The sequence below is a fragment of the Thamnophis sirtalis genome, unplaced genomic scaffold (assembly GCF_051295495.1).
Source record: "Thamnophis sirtalis isolate CommonGarterSnake01/CBP01778 unplaced genomic scaffold, rThaSir2_p1.2 scaffold_11, whole genome shotgun sequence".
In the NCBI taxonomy this organism is placed as follows: Eukaryota; Metazoa; Chordata; class Lepidosauria; order Squamata; family Natricidae; genus Thamnophis; species Thamnophis sirtalis.
In genome coordinates this window covers 61,964,205-61,980,147 of record NW_028261391.1, presented here as the reverse complement: position 1 = coordinate 61,980,147, position 15,943 = coordinate 61,964,205, and the positions used below count along the sequence as shown (strand labels likewise).

The window sequence follows — 15,943 nt, the reverse complement described above, 5'->3', positions numbered from 1 at the left end:
GAAACTTCTTCCATATGCAAGACTTATGCACAGTTCAGTAATTACCCTTTGGGTTTCAGGATTGGTATCACATTACTAAGATCTTTATATTCAGACTTTGAAGTAGGAAATTCTGTTGTACTTATCTATTTTTTTAGGTCTGGGGTGAAGGAAGTATCTCTTAATGGAAGGGCTAAAAATTCTCCAGCTGAACAGACAAGAGTATTGGGAAGCTTAGCTGTGCAGATTTAGTAATTCCGACAGGAATCCTTCAGAAATATAAGTGACTTCAGCATTTTTGTTCAGACAGCAAACATACTTTTTTTTTAATTAACATTTGATAAATTATCTTGCTTGGAATAAAATGTAACATGGCCTACTACAGGGGTAACAGGGCTGAATGCGTCATGCACTGGCCACGCCCATCGCGTTTAGTAAAGGGGAGAAAGTCACGATACATCACATAACAATGTGATGCCATGAGTTTGACACTCTTGGCCTATTGTATCATCCTGACATCATCCTGTCTATGTCCCATGTATTCCTCCTTAAAAATGGGAAAGTTTCCCTTGAATTGAGCTTTATTCTGAGCCGAGGTGGCGCAGTGGTTAGAGTGCAGTACTGCAGGCCACTTTAGCTGACTGTGATCTGCAGTTCAGCGGTTCAAATCTCACCGGCTCAAGGTTGACTCAGCCTTCCATCCTTCCGAGGTGGGTGAAATGAGGACCCGGACTGTGGGGGCAAGTTGCTGACTGAATTTGCTAAAAAATTTGTAAACCACTTAGAGAGGGCTGACAGCCCTATGAAGCGGTAAATAAGTCAAATAAATAAATAAATAAATAAATAAATAAATAAATAAATAAATAAATAAATAAATAAATAAATAAATAAATAATACATCAGAGTGTGGGTTTTATAGTTACAACATGGAAATTCTTTGCCAATGTTACTTTCTTAGATATTTTCAATTTCCCCCAAGTCCTGAGATTCTAATTGCACCCATCCATTTATCAGCCAGGGTTAGTCTTAATTTTTCTGAGATTAATCAAGGCATGTTAGGACCTATCACAGCTGTTAACATACTCTCAGCTAGTCATGCCTAATTTGGGAGAAATCACACCTGAAAATCAGTGGTAGTTATTAATCTTTTATATTAATAAAAAAAATTGTTTGTAATAACAGCTGTGAGATTTATAACTGACTTACCAGCCTGGCTAATTATCTGGCTAATACTTTCAGAAACAAATGTAGTTTTTAATGCATACTTTAGGAGCTATTCTTAGCCATGGCATTTCTAGCAAGAGTGAATGCCTCACACTCTTATCACAATAATGAATTCCTCATACCTTGTATAATGATTAACTGTTTGAAACTTGAAAAATATGTTACTGAGAAGATGGTATATCACATGTATAGAGGGGAAGCAATTTAATAGGAGGCACCATACCAATATCACTTGTGCCAGCTGGATTATTTCATGATGAAGTTATAAAATAGCAATAGCAATAGCAGTTAGACTTCTATACCGCTTCATAGGGCTTTCAGCCCTCTCTAAGCGGTTTACAGAGTCAGCATATCGCCCCCAACAACAATCCGGGTCCTCATTTTACCCACCTCGGAAGGATGGAAGGCTGAGTCAACCCTGAGCCGGTGAGATTTGAACAGCCGAACTGCAGAACTGCAGTCAGCTGAAGTAGCCTGCAGTGCTGCATTTAACCACTGCGCCACCTTGGCTCTGTGAGTACTCTGTGAGTACTCTGCATTAGTTTGATGTTTGTGGAAGTGTTAATGCTCATATAATTGTGGGAAGGAGTAACAACTAGAAACTCCATGTTAAAATGAAGAATGTCTACATGCAAGAAGAAGAGACAAAATAGTATATTGTGCACTGACGTAAGTCCCATTGAGCAGGCACACATAGAACTGAAGGGTTAATTGTATTGAAGTCTCATTTCCATAATGAGTTTCTATTTATAACCATTTACAATTGACATCATGCTTTTGTTGATATTAACATCACTATCTTCAAAAACAAGTTGTGTTGGAATTTTCAGTTGTATCTATTATCCGACCATACACTGAGGATTCAGTATAAATCTTATCACATGTATGTAAAAACTCACAGAAGAAAATAATAAAAGTGAAATTCACTTCAAAAACATAACATCAGTAAATGTACCACATCTAGCCAAAATTTATGAAAAGTACTTTCCCACATATCTCATGATTGTTTGAAGAAACATGAAAAAATGATCAAAGGGGAAAAAAGACCAAGATTTGTTCACCTACAATAAGCTTTAGATACGCCACCAAAAAAAGCAAATTAATAAAAAGCAGATTAAAACATGACTGGAGAACAAAGCAAAAAACTGAAATAATTATTTGCAAATGATGGCTACTAGCTACCTAGACAACTAAAACAATAATAAAAAATAACATATAGAAAATTTCTATCTTGTTGCTATACATTAAATATAAAAAGTCTATACCACATTTTTGTACTTTTTTATTTTTCCCCTTAAAAGATTTCAGTTTGTTTTTTCAATTGCATTATATGTGTTATATTAAAGGTGGAAAATATTCCGAAGTGATTTATCTTGATCTGATTTTTTTTACATCGCAAACACCTGGCATTTTAACAGGGATGTATAGACTTTTTTATATCAACGGCAAATGCAGATTCAAGCAGTACAAGAACTGTTATTCCATAACTCACTGATATTATTTATTTTATATCCAAATAAGATAAAAGAGCTGAGGTGGCGCAGTGGTTAAAGGCAGCACTGCAGGCTACTTCAGCTGAGTGCAGTTCAGCAGTTCGGCTGCTCAAATCTCACCAGCTCAGGGTTGACTCAGGCTTCCATCCTTCCGAGGTGGGTAAAATGAGGACCCAGATTGTTGTTGGGGGCAATATGCTGACTCTGTAAACCGCTTAGAGAGGGCTGAAAGCCCTATGAAGCGGTATATAAGCCTAACTATTGCTATTGCTATATGTGGAATATCAAATGACATTTTGGGGGGGGGGGTATGACGGCGCAACACTAAGAGACCAGAAGGATGCTATGTCCTTAGATTATCCCAAGCTCTAAGCATGTACAAAATTACAACTTTTGGCAAATAACTACATCTTAAAAGAGGCACCGAAAGGAAATAAAAGAAATTAAAGGCATTGTCCACATTGTTTTAAAGCTGTGAAAATATCTCTTAAAATACAAATTGATTCACAAACAAATCACTAAATGGCCGTACTCCAAGCTATTGGTTATTCCTGTTCCTTTCATTACTCTGCATCATCTTGCCTCACGACTAATAGAATAACAGAGTTGGAAGGGACCTTGAAGGTCTTCTTGTCCTGCTCAGGCAGGAAACCTTATACCATATCAGACAAATGATTGTCTAATTTCTTTCGGACGCACTGGCACTGTGTCTGCCATAGAGGGATGCCTCTATGTCGGACACAGCCGCGGGGCTTTCGGACACCCCGTGGCTGTGTCCGCCATAGAGGCGTCCCGCCTCTGTGGTGGACACACTGCCAGGGCTTTCAGACGCCCTGCGGCTGTGTCCGACATAGAGGCATCCCGCCTCTGTGGCGGACACAGCGCTGGGGCATCCGAAAGTCTCGCGGCTGTGTCCAATATAGAGGTGTCCCACCTCTATGGCGGACACAGTGCCAGGGTGTCCAAAAGCCCCACGGCTGTGTCTGACATAGAGGCGTCCCGCTACGTCCAAAAGCCCTGCTGCTATGTCCGACATAAAAAAGTGCCAGCCCGCACGCCAGCAGAGGTGTGTAAAACACAGACACACACATACACACACATTACTTACAATAATACAATTACTTACAAATTACATTAATTTTGAATTCCTCCCCCTCTCTCCGACCCACATACCTTTTGCAGCTATTTCACAGAGGATTTCAACTCTGCTCTTGTCTGCCATGATGAAAATGTAAAAATGTAAAAGGAAAAAGGCAAGAGCTGCTGAGGTCAGGCTGGGTTAGGTGCTGCCAGAGTCCCCAATGGATGACTCTGCTTAACTGTTTAAAAAAGCCTCTTAAAAAGTGCCCTCTACAGGAGGAGGCGAGAGAACCACGTGCCTCATCTACATACGGAATTTTTCGGCTTTTAACCCTTGTTTAACTCTGCTTGAGTGATCATAAAGATAGACTAAATGAGGCACGTGGTTCTCCTGCCTCCTCCTGTAGAGGGCATTTTTAAGAGGCTTTTTTAAACAGTTAAGCACTAAGCAGAGTCATCCACTGTGACTCTGGCAGCAACTACCTCAGCCTTTTTCCTTTTAATTTTTCTTTTCTTTTCATGATGACAGTGGTGAGGCCCTGCCTCCCCTGACTGCACATCACTGGTCAGTCTAGTATTATGTTTCTTAAAAACCACCTAATACCATCCTGAGAAATTTGCTGAAATCACCATCATTGGAAGTAATCAAAGATATGGCCTGTTAAATTTGGAAATCTTCATTTAAAATTATCTCCTGGGGTCCGATTTTAAGTACTTTTTATTAACCAAGATCTTTTAGATACTGATCATTGCAAATAGTATTTGTTCTGCTTATTAAATTTTGTGTCTTATGCAAGACAATACGTAGTTAACATTGACTATTACATTGGAAATTTTTTATCTGACACACTGGCTTCTGCAAAATAGCTAGAAGTACATTTATTTTCTGTTAATGGGTGCAATTTCACATGGAAACATTTTACAAGGAGGCTCAAATTCATGAAACTCCTTTCTAAAACGTGTATATTTTGCTCTCTTCCTATTTGATTATAAACAGGTTGTAGAAATCCTTTCATAAATGTTTAGTTTCCTTGTAAGGCTCAGCCAGAAACAAGCTTTGATAATGTTGAAAGAAATGTCTTTCTGGGTTCAGCTCCAAGTGGGGAAGAAGACACTGGAGACATGGAGGCTGCTTGGAAAGATGGTTTATTGTTAGACAGGGCCACATGGCTTGAGCCATGAACAGAAAAGGTGATCACATGCTTCAATGTTGGTGGAGAAGAAGAGAAGGGCTGAGGGAGGGGCTTGCTAGGCTTTTTATAACCTGCTCAGTCCCACCTCTCTGTTTCCTGTTCCTGTGTAAGAAATGTATTCTGATTGGTTGTCAGACTCCCATGGTGCCATGCAGGGGGCTACTCTCTAGGCTGTGATGAGTTCTCAGATGCCTTGTGGTCAGTTGAGTATATTATCATGCCTTTCTGTAGCTGCTGGTGAAGTCTTTATTATGTAAAGTGGGCTAGCCTGGCCATCTCAATGGCCCATTAACTGGGGATGGGCAGAAAACTACAGGCAACTATTCTGTCTTTTAAAACATGTTTCTTTCTTTTCACATCCAGATAAATATTCTGCCTTTTCAATATTTCCTAGGATATTTCATTTTACTGGGAGAGGGCTGGATGATAACTTCCCACAATAATATACAGTTCCAAAAGATAAAAATAATTTTGCTCATCATAGATGTGGTAAAATCAATCCTTATTAGTGAGAAGACATCCCACTTCTCAGAAAGACAGTAAAAAAGAAAATTACTGTCTCCTAACGTGTGTTGGGACAGATGCAGTTGTATGCTGGGAAATAGTTCAGTCTCTGGAACTCTTGTAACACTATCCCTTTTAATAAAGCTTGCTAAGAGATTCTGTGAATCGTGTTTGGGAAAGGAATTAGTTCTGGTTTTTATGCTGAAACCACTAATAACATTAGGTTGCATTTATTTTATTTGTTTATTTGAAATAATTATATTTCCCTCCTCGCGATATCTTACATGCAAGACTATGATCCTCGCAAAACAACAATAAAAAAAATAAAAACCACAACAAGAATTCTTGGCATTCAAAAGAAGGCATCATATTCAAGAGCCAAGGTGGCGCAGTGGTTAAATGCAGCACTGCAGGCTACTGCTAGATCAGCAGGTCAGCGGTTCAAATCTCACCGGCTCAGGGTTGACTCAGCCTTCCATCCTTCCGAGGTGGGTAAAATGAGGACCCAGATTGTTGGGGGCAATATGCTGACTCTCTGTAAACCGCTTAGAGAGGCCTGAAAGGCCTATGAAGCGGTATATAAGTCTACTGCTATTGCTATTGCTATTGCTAATTGTACAGTAACCCAACTTTTAAAGGAAAAGTCAGCTCTTAGGGGCCTTCCAAAAATCAAGGGGAGGGGGCTCCCAGATCTCAGGAAACATATATTCCTGCACTGCCATGGAGAAAGCATATTTCCTATGTCCCATAAAGTGGCAGTATTTAAAGGATGGATCTAGAGTGCACTCACTTAATCAGATTTGATGGAATGGGCATATACTTTTTGGGAGAAGCAGTCTTGCAAATAACCTGGCCCTGTGCCATTCAGCTTTAAGTGTGTTAACCAGTATCTTGAACTACGCTCAGAAAAAAACTGGAAGCCAGTGCAGTTTACACACCGGCATTGTAATATGGGCAAACTGTGGAACACTCAGAACCAGTGATGTGCGGTGAGGTTTATGGCTGGTGAGGCAAGAGGGCAAAAGCCGCCCTATGTCGGACACAGCGGCAGGGTGTTTGGACGCCCCGCCACTGTGTCCGACATAGAGGCGACCCACATCTATGGCGGACACAGCGCCGGGGCTTTCGGACGCCCCGCCACTGTGTCTGTCATAGAGGCGTCCCGCATCTATGGCGGGCACAGCACCAGGGCTTTCGGACACCCCACCACTGTGTCCAACATAGAGGCGTCCGGCGCTGTGTCCGCCATAGAAGCGGGACACCTCTATGTCGGACACAGCGGTGGGGCGTCCGAAAGCCCCAGCACTGTGTCCGCCATAGATGCGGTACGCCTCTATGACGGACACAGCGGCAAGGCTTTCGTAAGGGCTGTACCACACCAAGGGAGAACCCAACTTTCTCCCCTCTCCTACAAAACAGCATCAGAAGGAGAAAGGGGCAGATTATATTAATGAAGACACCCCACACTTAAAGTGGTTCCCCTTAGACAGGAAACGGAAAATGATTATAAACATGCATGCTGAATGGTCAGCCTCCTCGCTTTAACAGTTTTGGGTTGCCAAATTCAACTCAGACACTTCCCAGCTGAGGGATTTCCTACTGCCCAATAAATGCGTTTATTTATGGGAATGGTCCCGAAACATTTAAAAAAAGTGCCATCCCACGTGCCAGCAGAGGCGGGTAAAACACACACACACACACACACACACACACACACAAAATTACTTACAATAATACAATTACTTACAAATTACATTAAATTTGAATTCCTCCCCCTCCCTCCGACCCACATACCTTTTCCAGATTTTTCACAGAGGATTTCAACTCTGCTCTTGTCTGCCATGATGAAAATGTAAAAATGTAAAAGGAAAAAGGCAAGAGCTGCCAAGGTCAGGCTGGATTAGCTGCTGCCAGAGTCCCCAATGGATGACTCTGCTTAACTGTTTAAAAAATCCTCTTAAAATAAACGCCCTCTACAGGAGGAGGCAAGAGAACCAAGTGCCTCATCTACATAAGGAAGGTTTTGGCTTTTAACCCTTGCTTAACTCTGCTCGAGTGATCATAAAGTCAGACTAAATGAGGCACGTGGTTCTCCTGCCTCCTCCTGTAGAGGGCGCTTTTTTAGAGGCTTTTTTAAACAGTTAATCACTAAGCAAAGTCATCCACTGTGACTCTGGCAGCAACTAGCTCAGCCTCTTTCCTTTTAATTTTTTTTCTTTTCACGATGACAGTGGTGAGGCCCTGCCTCCCCTGACTGCACGTCCCTGCTCAGAACTGTGTGCACTTCTGGATTTCTTAACCAGTTGGAATATACAGATGGTCTTCAAAAGCAGTGCCATGTAGAGCACATTATAATAGTCTAAACAAAAATAACCAGAGTGTGAATGATTGTAAACTAGTCCTCTCGGTCCAGGAATGGATGCACTTGGCACATAAGACAAATCTCAATGAAGGCCCTCCTAGCCACAGCTATCACTTACTGCTTCAGCAAAAGCTACAAATCCATAAGAATACTAAATTGTGTACCAACTTTGTTTGGGGAAATGCTAACTTGAGCAGTGACGTGCGGTCAGCTTTAGCCCCGGTGAGGCTGTTTTTAGACTTGTGGACTTCAACTCCCAGAATTCCACAGCCAGGCATGCTCAGTTCCGATTTAAAGCGACAGCATTTTTCCCCCTTGCAAAATAAGTTTTCCCGTTCTTTTTCTTCTCCCTCCCCCTCCTTCCTCCCTCTCTCCCTCCCTCCCCCTCTCTAAAAACAGACACACGCACACAGAGAACTTCGATCCTTCTCTCATTCACTCACTCTCAAACACAAACACAGAAGTTGGATTGGATATATTTTCCAAAGGCTTGAAAGCAGCTCCTCTGCCATACCCCCCCTTTCCCTGTTGCCTTCCGATCAAACTTTTTGCATTCCTCCCCCCTCCCCACACACGCACCTTTTCCAGCTGTTGCAGAGACGATTTCAACTCTGCTTTTCCCTGCCCTTTCCTCTTGAAAAGCCAGAGCTCTGAAGTCAGACTGAGCTAGTTGCTCCCAGAGAACTCTAAAAAGCCTCTAAAAATGCCCTCTACAGGAGGCGAGAGAATACGTGCCTCATTTGCATAAGAAATTCTTCGCTTGTTAACCCTTGCTTAACTCTTAAAAGGCGAAAAATTCCTTATGCAAAAGAGGCCCCTAGTTCTCTGGCCTCCTCCTAGTTAATACTGAGAGCAGACACCAAGCCACTGTGACTTGAAATCTGGTAGCAACTACCCTGGCTTTAATTATTTTAAGAAAATTATTTAAAATCATTTCCTTTCCCTGAGGAGACTGGTGAGGCCCCGCCTCCCTTGCCTCTAGTGACTGCACGTCCCTGATCTTGAGTGTAGTCAAAGATGCTCAATTTTTCCTGTGGATTTGGCTTGCTGCATAGTTCCACCTAATGAGAAGGAATGACTCACTGGAGAAGATCCTAATGCTGGGAAAGATTGAGGGGAAAAGAAGAAAGGGACGACAGAGAATGAGGTGGCTGGTTGGAGTCACTGAAGCAGTCGGCGTGAGCTTAAATGGACTCCAGAGGAATTCAATAGCATCAAGAAGGAGATGAAAAATTCAAAAAAAGTCTACATATCGTACAACTTTGCAACAATGCTGTCTCTCTGACGTTGTGTGCACATTCTTAAAGTGAGCTCTATGAAGTCTGATAGGAAAGTTTAATATATATTCATTTTCTTCCTCCTTTAATTATAGTCATATAATAAACAAGTCTATACACATTCTGCTAATCATCCTGGAAAGCCCCAAGTTCTGGAATTTGTTTTTCACATTATTCCATGTGTGCAAGATGTATTTATCTGCAGGCATGCTGCTAAATAAAGTTTACAGTTCCGTAAAAGACAGCAGCTGCAGCCACTTGGGATAAATACTCAGACATGAGAAACAGGTGATAAGAAATTCTTCAAGCTTATGCACGTATGAAGCAATGGAGTTATAAACCAACAGCTGCTCAAGACACTACCTTGTTTGTCACAGGTACAAAATTATATTATGCTTTATCTAACCCAAACCCTCTGAGAAGATATAAAATGGATGGCAGTATTCAAAAGGAAATTCGTCTCTATTAATAATATAGTGAAGAAATCAAAGATAGCTGAATACTTCACACACCTCTGAAACGAACACGTTCTAAAGTCAATCAGATGCATCAAAACACATAATTTCTCTTAATGAACCAAAAACCAAAAGTGATTCCCTTCTTCCTCGTGAAGGGGTGACAGCTTCTTCTTTGAAAGAAGAAGAAAGCACAAGGGCACACTATATTTTTTATCACAGTTAAATTATGGGCTTAGTGAACAATATAACCATGTAGATCTATCTGAAGATTGCTTAGCTGCTGCTTAAATTTCCTAACTCAGAATTGAATCTTGCAGATTTTAATAAGAGCCAAGGTGGCACAGTGGTTAGAGTGCAGTACTGCAGGCCACTTCAGCTGACTGTTATCTGCAGTTCAGCGGTTCTAATCTCACCGGCTCAGCCTTCCATCCTTCCGAAGTGGGTAAAATGAGGACCCAGACTGTGGGGGCGATATGCTGACTCTGTAAACCGCTTAGAGAGGGCTCGCTCGCTCTCTCTCTCTCTCTCTCCCTCTCCCCCCCCCCTCTCTCTCTCTTTCAAAAGTGATTTGCCATTGCCTCTTTTCTAGAGCTGAGAGAAAGAAACTGAACCAAGTTCATCCAACTGGCTTTGTGCCCAAGGTGTAACTAGAACACACGGTCTCTCAGTTTCTAACCTGTTGCCTTAATCATTCCACAAAAGTGGTTGTACAGAGAAGCTTTGGAAAGTGTATATTGAATTGTAGCCTAAGTGTTAGCATTAGAAAAAAAAAACAACAACATGACATTTGTATAACTCTCAGGCTGTAAAAAGTGTCATTACTTCCTTAAAATCCAGTATTTCCAGGTGAAGAATTAAGGGGTTCTTCCTAAGTAGGTTGTCCCTGCTGCAAGATAAACCATTCTAAACGGAATTCAATGTAATTTTAAAAATTGCTTAATTTGTCCTCCCTAATTGCTATCTTGATTAACCATCAATACGCTGAATTATTTGTACAGTTAATTTTAAATTAAATACCTTTCAGGGGGTAATTCTTCCCTCGCCATGTTTTCAAGTAAACCGGGAAAGCTTTGCTCCAATTCAGAATGTGAAATAATTGGTATTATTTCCTGGATATCTTGAAAACTTGCAGGTTCTTCTTTGGCTTCATTTAAAGAAGCCATTTCCACATCTGTACGTCTAGTTTGTTCCATTCCTTGGAGGGTTTCTGAATGCCTCTTTACATCAGGCTTTTGAATGTCTCTGCTGGCTTGCAAAACTGCTTCACAGTTGTTGGTAATTAGCATGATTGTAGTATCTGCTTTAGGGACATCAGCAGAAAAACCTGGTCCTTCTGCTGTGCTCAAATTGATGTCATTTGTCTTTTCTATACAACTCTCTTGAACACTGTTGGATCCCAATTTGGACTCGTCTGGTGAGTGATCAGGACTTACTTCATTTTTAAAATAAGTAATTAGCTTATGTTCTGCTGTGTCCTGTCTCTTCTCTTCCTCTATGGACTTTTGCAACCAGTTATTACTGTCTATGGTATCCAGTACTGTAACAGCTGTATTTTGTAATGTATGCTGATTGAAAAAATTAGGATTTTCATCAAACAATATCTTGGACTGATCTGTTTGTTCTTTATGAGCATCCAGATCATCTGTAAGAAATGGCAATGTTGAAATCTTGGCTAAGTCTGTATTGTCACCATTCCCCTTGTCGATGTTTTTATTCCCGTCATACGTTAACTGTTCTTTAGGTTCATCTGTTTCAAAGTTACACAGACTAATTAAATTACCTTCTTTTACTTCAGTAGCAGCAGGTGTGGCCTCAAAATCTGGAACAACGCCTGTAGAGGCAGGGATTATTAAAGCCTCTTTGTTTTTAGGAGAAGATGGCAGATTCTCCGTTTCTTGGTTTCCGGAACTTCTAGATGGAAATTCTACTTTTTCTATGCAAAGTTGGTTCTCCATTTCTTGGTTTCCTAAACTTCTAGATGGAAATTCCACTTTTTCTGTGCAAAGTTCGTTCTCAGCAGTATCACTGCTTAAAGAGCAAAGGTGATCATTAATCTCCGCATTTATTTCATGCCTGCTTAAACCATCCACCTTAAATAACTTGGGGGAAGTTGTAAGACAGTTTTCGGTTAAGCAATATTTGTCGATAGGGATCTTTTCTGAAAAGGCACTTGGCAAATCTTTCCCCTGACTGTTTGCCAGCATTCCTGTGAATTCTTGTTCCTGAGCTGTTTTCTCTTCAGTGGCTTTATTACAGACTTCGGTCTCCAAAGGCAATGTGCGCTGGTTTGTTTTCCAGTCATTCTCGGGATCTACATCTGCACTGCTTTTTTCAACATCTGCCAGACCTTGCTTAACTTTTGTTTCTTTACCCTCTGGACTGATCTTCTCACTTGGACGCTGCTCAGTGGCAAGGTTAGGCAAGTTGGCAGGCACAACATTTGGTGCTACCTGTTCAAATATTTTGCTAATGTGTTTCCTGAAATCAAAAAACTCAATGCTGAATGCCTTGGAAGATGAAATTTCTGGATCTTTTTCAGATATTGCTACAGGCTGCCTGGGAACATCTCCTTCCATCTTGGGAAGGTTGAATTTCTCTATCAAGTCACATTTCCTTTCTTCTTCAATCTCACCGTGCTTGTTATCTTCACAACTTATATTTGTTGCCATGTCCTCCTTACAATTTGCTTGCTTATCGAGCGTTGAAAGGTCCAAAAGCTTCCTTTCTAAACTTGAAGGGCTGAATGGAGATTCTGCTGAGCTGTTAAGCTGCTGGGCTTTAAAATGTACATCACTTTTATCCCCTTTTAGCTTAATTGCCGAGATCTCATCCTGCAACTTCTTGAAATTAAAGGGTGACAAATTTCTTTCCCATTGCCTGATCTCAGACTCTTGGCCTGGAATGTAAGATTCTTTTCCTGGGACAGCTTCTGAAGGAATATAATCTAAATTCATTACTTCTGGTTTCCTTTGATCAGTTGTGTTGTTCTCCTCAAAAGCATCACCTAAGTCAACGTGTGTAGCACCAGCAGTCTGCAGACTGGGAGTGGTGTCGAAGACATCTTGACATGCCACAGCTTCTGGCTCACTTTTTTGAAATTCACCTTCAGGGCTATGATACATAAAGCCTGTAGATTGGGAGTTTACTTGGCTAGGCCCATTATGTAGAAATGCCAACGTTGAAAGAGGCGTTGGTTCTGCTTGAGAGCTAACATGTACGCTGTCAGTCTTTTCAATGGGACATGTTTTATGCCAAGCATCACTCAAAGGAACTTCTGGGCTATTAGGTAATCCAGGAGGATGTTCATCCATTCTTGTGTTTTCAGAAGGCAGGAAAGCTAAGTCTACTTTGCAAGTCACTTGCTCATCATTTGCTAAACTCAGGTGTTCTTCTATCTCTGTGTGTAAACTTTGTTCACTCAATTCTGCTTCTTTGCTTGGTAAGTTAACATCAGTCCCACTGTCACCTACACAGATTAAACTCTCCTGCAGGGTTTGCGCCTGTTCAGTTTTCTGTATCGCTGAAATAAACTCTGTAATGTCCATATTGCTTGCACATTTGCTGTCTGAAAGTTCGCCTAAACCATCCAACCGTTTAACTGTAATAGAGTTTTCAGGAAATGCACCACTCTGGCTTGGTCCTTCAAAAACACCACCTGAAAAGAGAGAATTAGAAACGTCTTGCTTTACATTGTTTAAGGTTTCTTTGCTAAGGCAACTTTCTTCCTCCGGTGGGTTAATTGCATTTCTCAGGTTGTTGTTTTGTGAGGTGTTCCCCACAAATTCAGAAATAGGTGTTGAAGATGCAATGTCATCGGATAGATTAGTTGATTTTGTCTCTGGGCCACCAAGTACTGTCCGGAGCTTGTGTAGATTGTCTCCAGTTTGTTGTAGTTCACTTTTATCAACCTCCCCATGGCCACAGAAATGATTTAATTCCAATGATTGTAACCTTTCGGGAGATGTCTGGTTAGAGGTCTGTCCTTGGGAATTCGCAAATGTCTGAAGACCATCGTGATCCAGATCTTTATCTTCTGGGTTTGAAACACACTGTTCATCTTCACTTGCCGTGACCTTTGAGCTTTCATTTGACTGCATTTCGGGAGATGTTATTAAAATGCCCAATGTCTGTGGATTTTCCACAGTCTCTTTGGGATGAGTTTCCAAAAATTCCTTGCAATCATCGCTCATGAATGGAGAATTGTTTGCCCTTATGCTATTATCGCCTAAGTCTCCAAACTTTAGTGGCTGGGGACTGATTTCTGCTCCAACAGCTGATACTAAAGGATTGCCAGAATAATCATGTTTTATATTAGGGTCATTTTCTTCACTTGCTTGTTCCAGCTGCACTTGCTGTGTGGAGTCCAATTTTATATGGATTTCTTGTGCCAAAGTTCTGTCAGCTTCTTGTTTTTTCATCCCTGTTTCGCATTCCTCCTGTCTTGCTTCATTACCGTCATTCTTCCGCACAGCAGTGCTTTGTTCAGCAGTAGTCACAGGTACAGAGGTTGGGCCACTGCCAGCTGTTGAGGCACATCTTTCACTTTCAGAGTGGGATTCATCCTCTACAATGTTTGTCTTCTCAGTTGCAACACATTCAGCACTTCTAGCCTGTCCGTTTAAGTTGTGGAACTCAAGCTCCGTTTTAGACACTGCAATTATTTTTGCATTTGAGGCATCAGTCTCTGAATTTATTTCATCCATCAACTGGTCTTCCAACTCTGATTTGGTGTTTTGAGCAAATGTTGGCCCAAATAGCTCAAATCCTGGCTGTTCCCGGGATTCCTGTTTTTTATTTTGCAGAACATCATTGTCTTCAGGAGGCAGAGACAGTGAACCGTCCGCATCCTCTCTCTCTTTATTGACTGGAAAGGAGAACTGAATATTTTCTACACTGAACTTTAGAAGATCACAACTCCGCAAGCTGTCCTTTTCTTGTAAAAGTAATAATTCAGATGACTCAAGACTGGCCACTTTTTTTCCATTTAGGCTTGTGGTTCTTTGCTCCAAGTTCTCGCTTAATTCCGGTGAATGATCATTGAGTATATTCAGATTACATTCCGAACTGAGGTTCTTTTCTAAAATTTTGCCACTGATATTGGTTTCTAAACCACTTACTTGATCATCTAAAGCAACATCTTGACTGATCTGTCCTGAATCCATATCAAAAGATAGTCGTGTCTCTTGGGGACAGTTTATATCTTCATGTATAACCTGACTTGAGGATGGCACCTCTTGACATTCATGTTCTTCGTTTCTGGAAGAAGCAAGTCCGTATTTCTCAGCTATTGTAGTTTCTTCTTTATTATGATCAGCAAGGTCATTCTCACTCATGAAATCGCTTGTTCTTCTGTCAAGTAACAACAGTTTATCCCCAACAGATTCTTCCTTCCCCATATGCGTCACATTTTCTGGGTCACTTAAGGCTGTATTTCCCCTGCTCAGAGATTCAGTTTGTGTGATTTCATTGTTGCTAATCTGTTCTGCTGCATTCTGAGATGTGTTTGCTCTTTGCCCTTTGTTTTTATTTTCTGGCATCAAGGATGCATCAGAAGGTTTCAAGATAACTGGTAAATCCACACAATGGATGTTCGGTTCTGGGTTTATGGTCTTTTCTAGCCATTCATTTTCATTCACCAAGTCACCAATTGGTTGTTCTGTCATGGTTAATGGCAACAGGTTTGATCTGTTTGAAGACAAACTGGATGCAATAGGAGGACCCTGAAGCATCCCACTACCCTTTTCTGGAAATATTTGGAATTGATTGTCCTCTCTGTTCACATCACTGTTGCTATCTTCACTGATGACACCTCTGAACTCAACAAGGCTCTGATCAATACCAGATATACCATATTTGTTTATGTCTGAATTTCCTGCTGTGAGATTATTTGGAATACAATTTTCTTTCTTCATTACCAGGTTGTCTACACTACCTGTGTTCAGTCCCACTGGTTTTATTAAAGTCTCTTCCTTGTTACTCACTTCTAATTTAGTCTCCTCTATGATTTCTTTAGCGGTATAAAAATCTTTCTCATGCATAGGCAGCTGAGCAATATGCGCCTTATTTCCTCCAATCAACAATTCACTCTGTGGCCACAAATCTAATTCACTGGAATTGCTTTCCTCGGTTCCAGGCCCTGATGTCCAAGTAGAATCTGATGAAGGAATCCGTTCCAAAACAGTATTATTTGGATTTTCCTTATACTGTCTTGCAAAAGTAGTAGCGTAATGCTCAGCATCTGTTCTACTGACAAGAGGCACAATTCTTGTGTCTTTGTCATTCACAATCGCAGGGTATAACAGCAAGGCAGGTAAGCCTCTAGGGATATCATCAAGGCTTAATGCAGTGCATTCTTTACCATGCTCAGAAGGAA

General features: G+C 41.1%; 1 protein-coding gene across 2 annotated transcripts in view; it reads right to left on the bottom strand.

Moving 5' to 3' along the window:
* Positions 1 to 12,935, bottom strand: part of TACC2 (transforming acidic coiled-coil containing protein 2) — a 154,419-nt gene extending 141,484 nt beyond the window's left edge. For both annotated transcript variants that reach the window (XM_087725921.1, XM_087725922.1), the window contains exon 1: positions 10,588 to 12,935. In XM_087725921.1, coding sequence (XP_087582047.1) covers positions 10,588 to 12,881 — 2,294 coding nt within the window. In that variant the 5' untranslated portion in view covers positions 12,882 to 12,935. The remainder of the gene's footprint in view (positions 1 to 10,587) is intronic.
* Between the last annotated feature and the right edge of the window lie 3,008 nt (positions 12,936 to 15,943).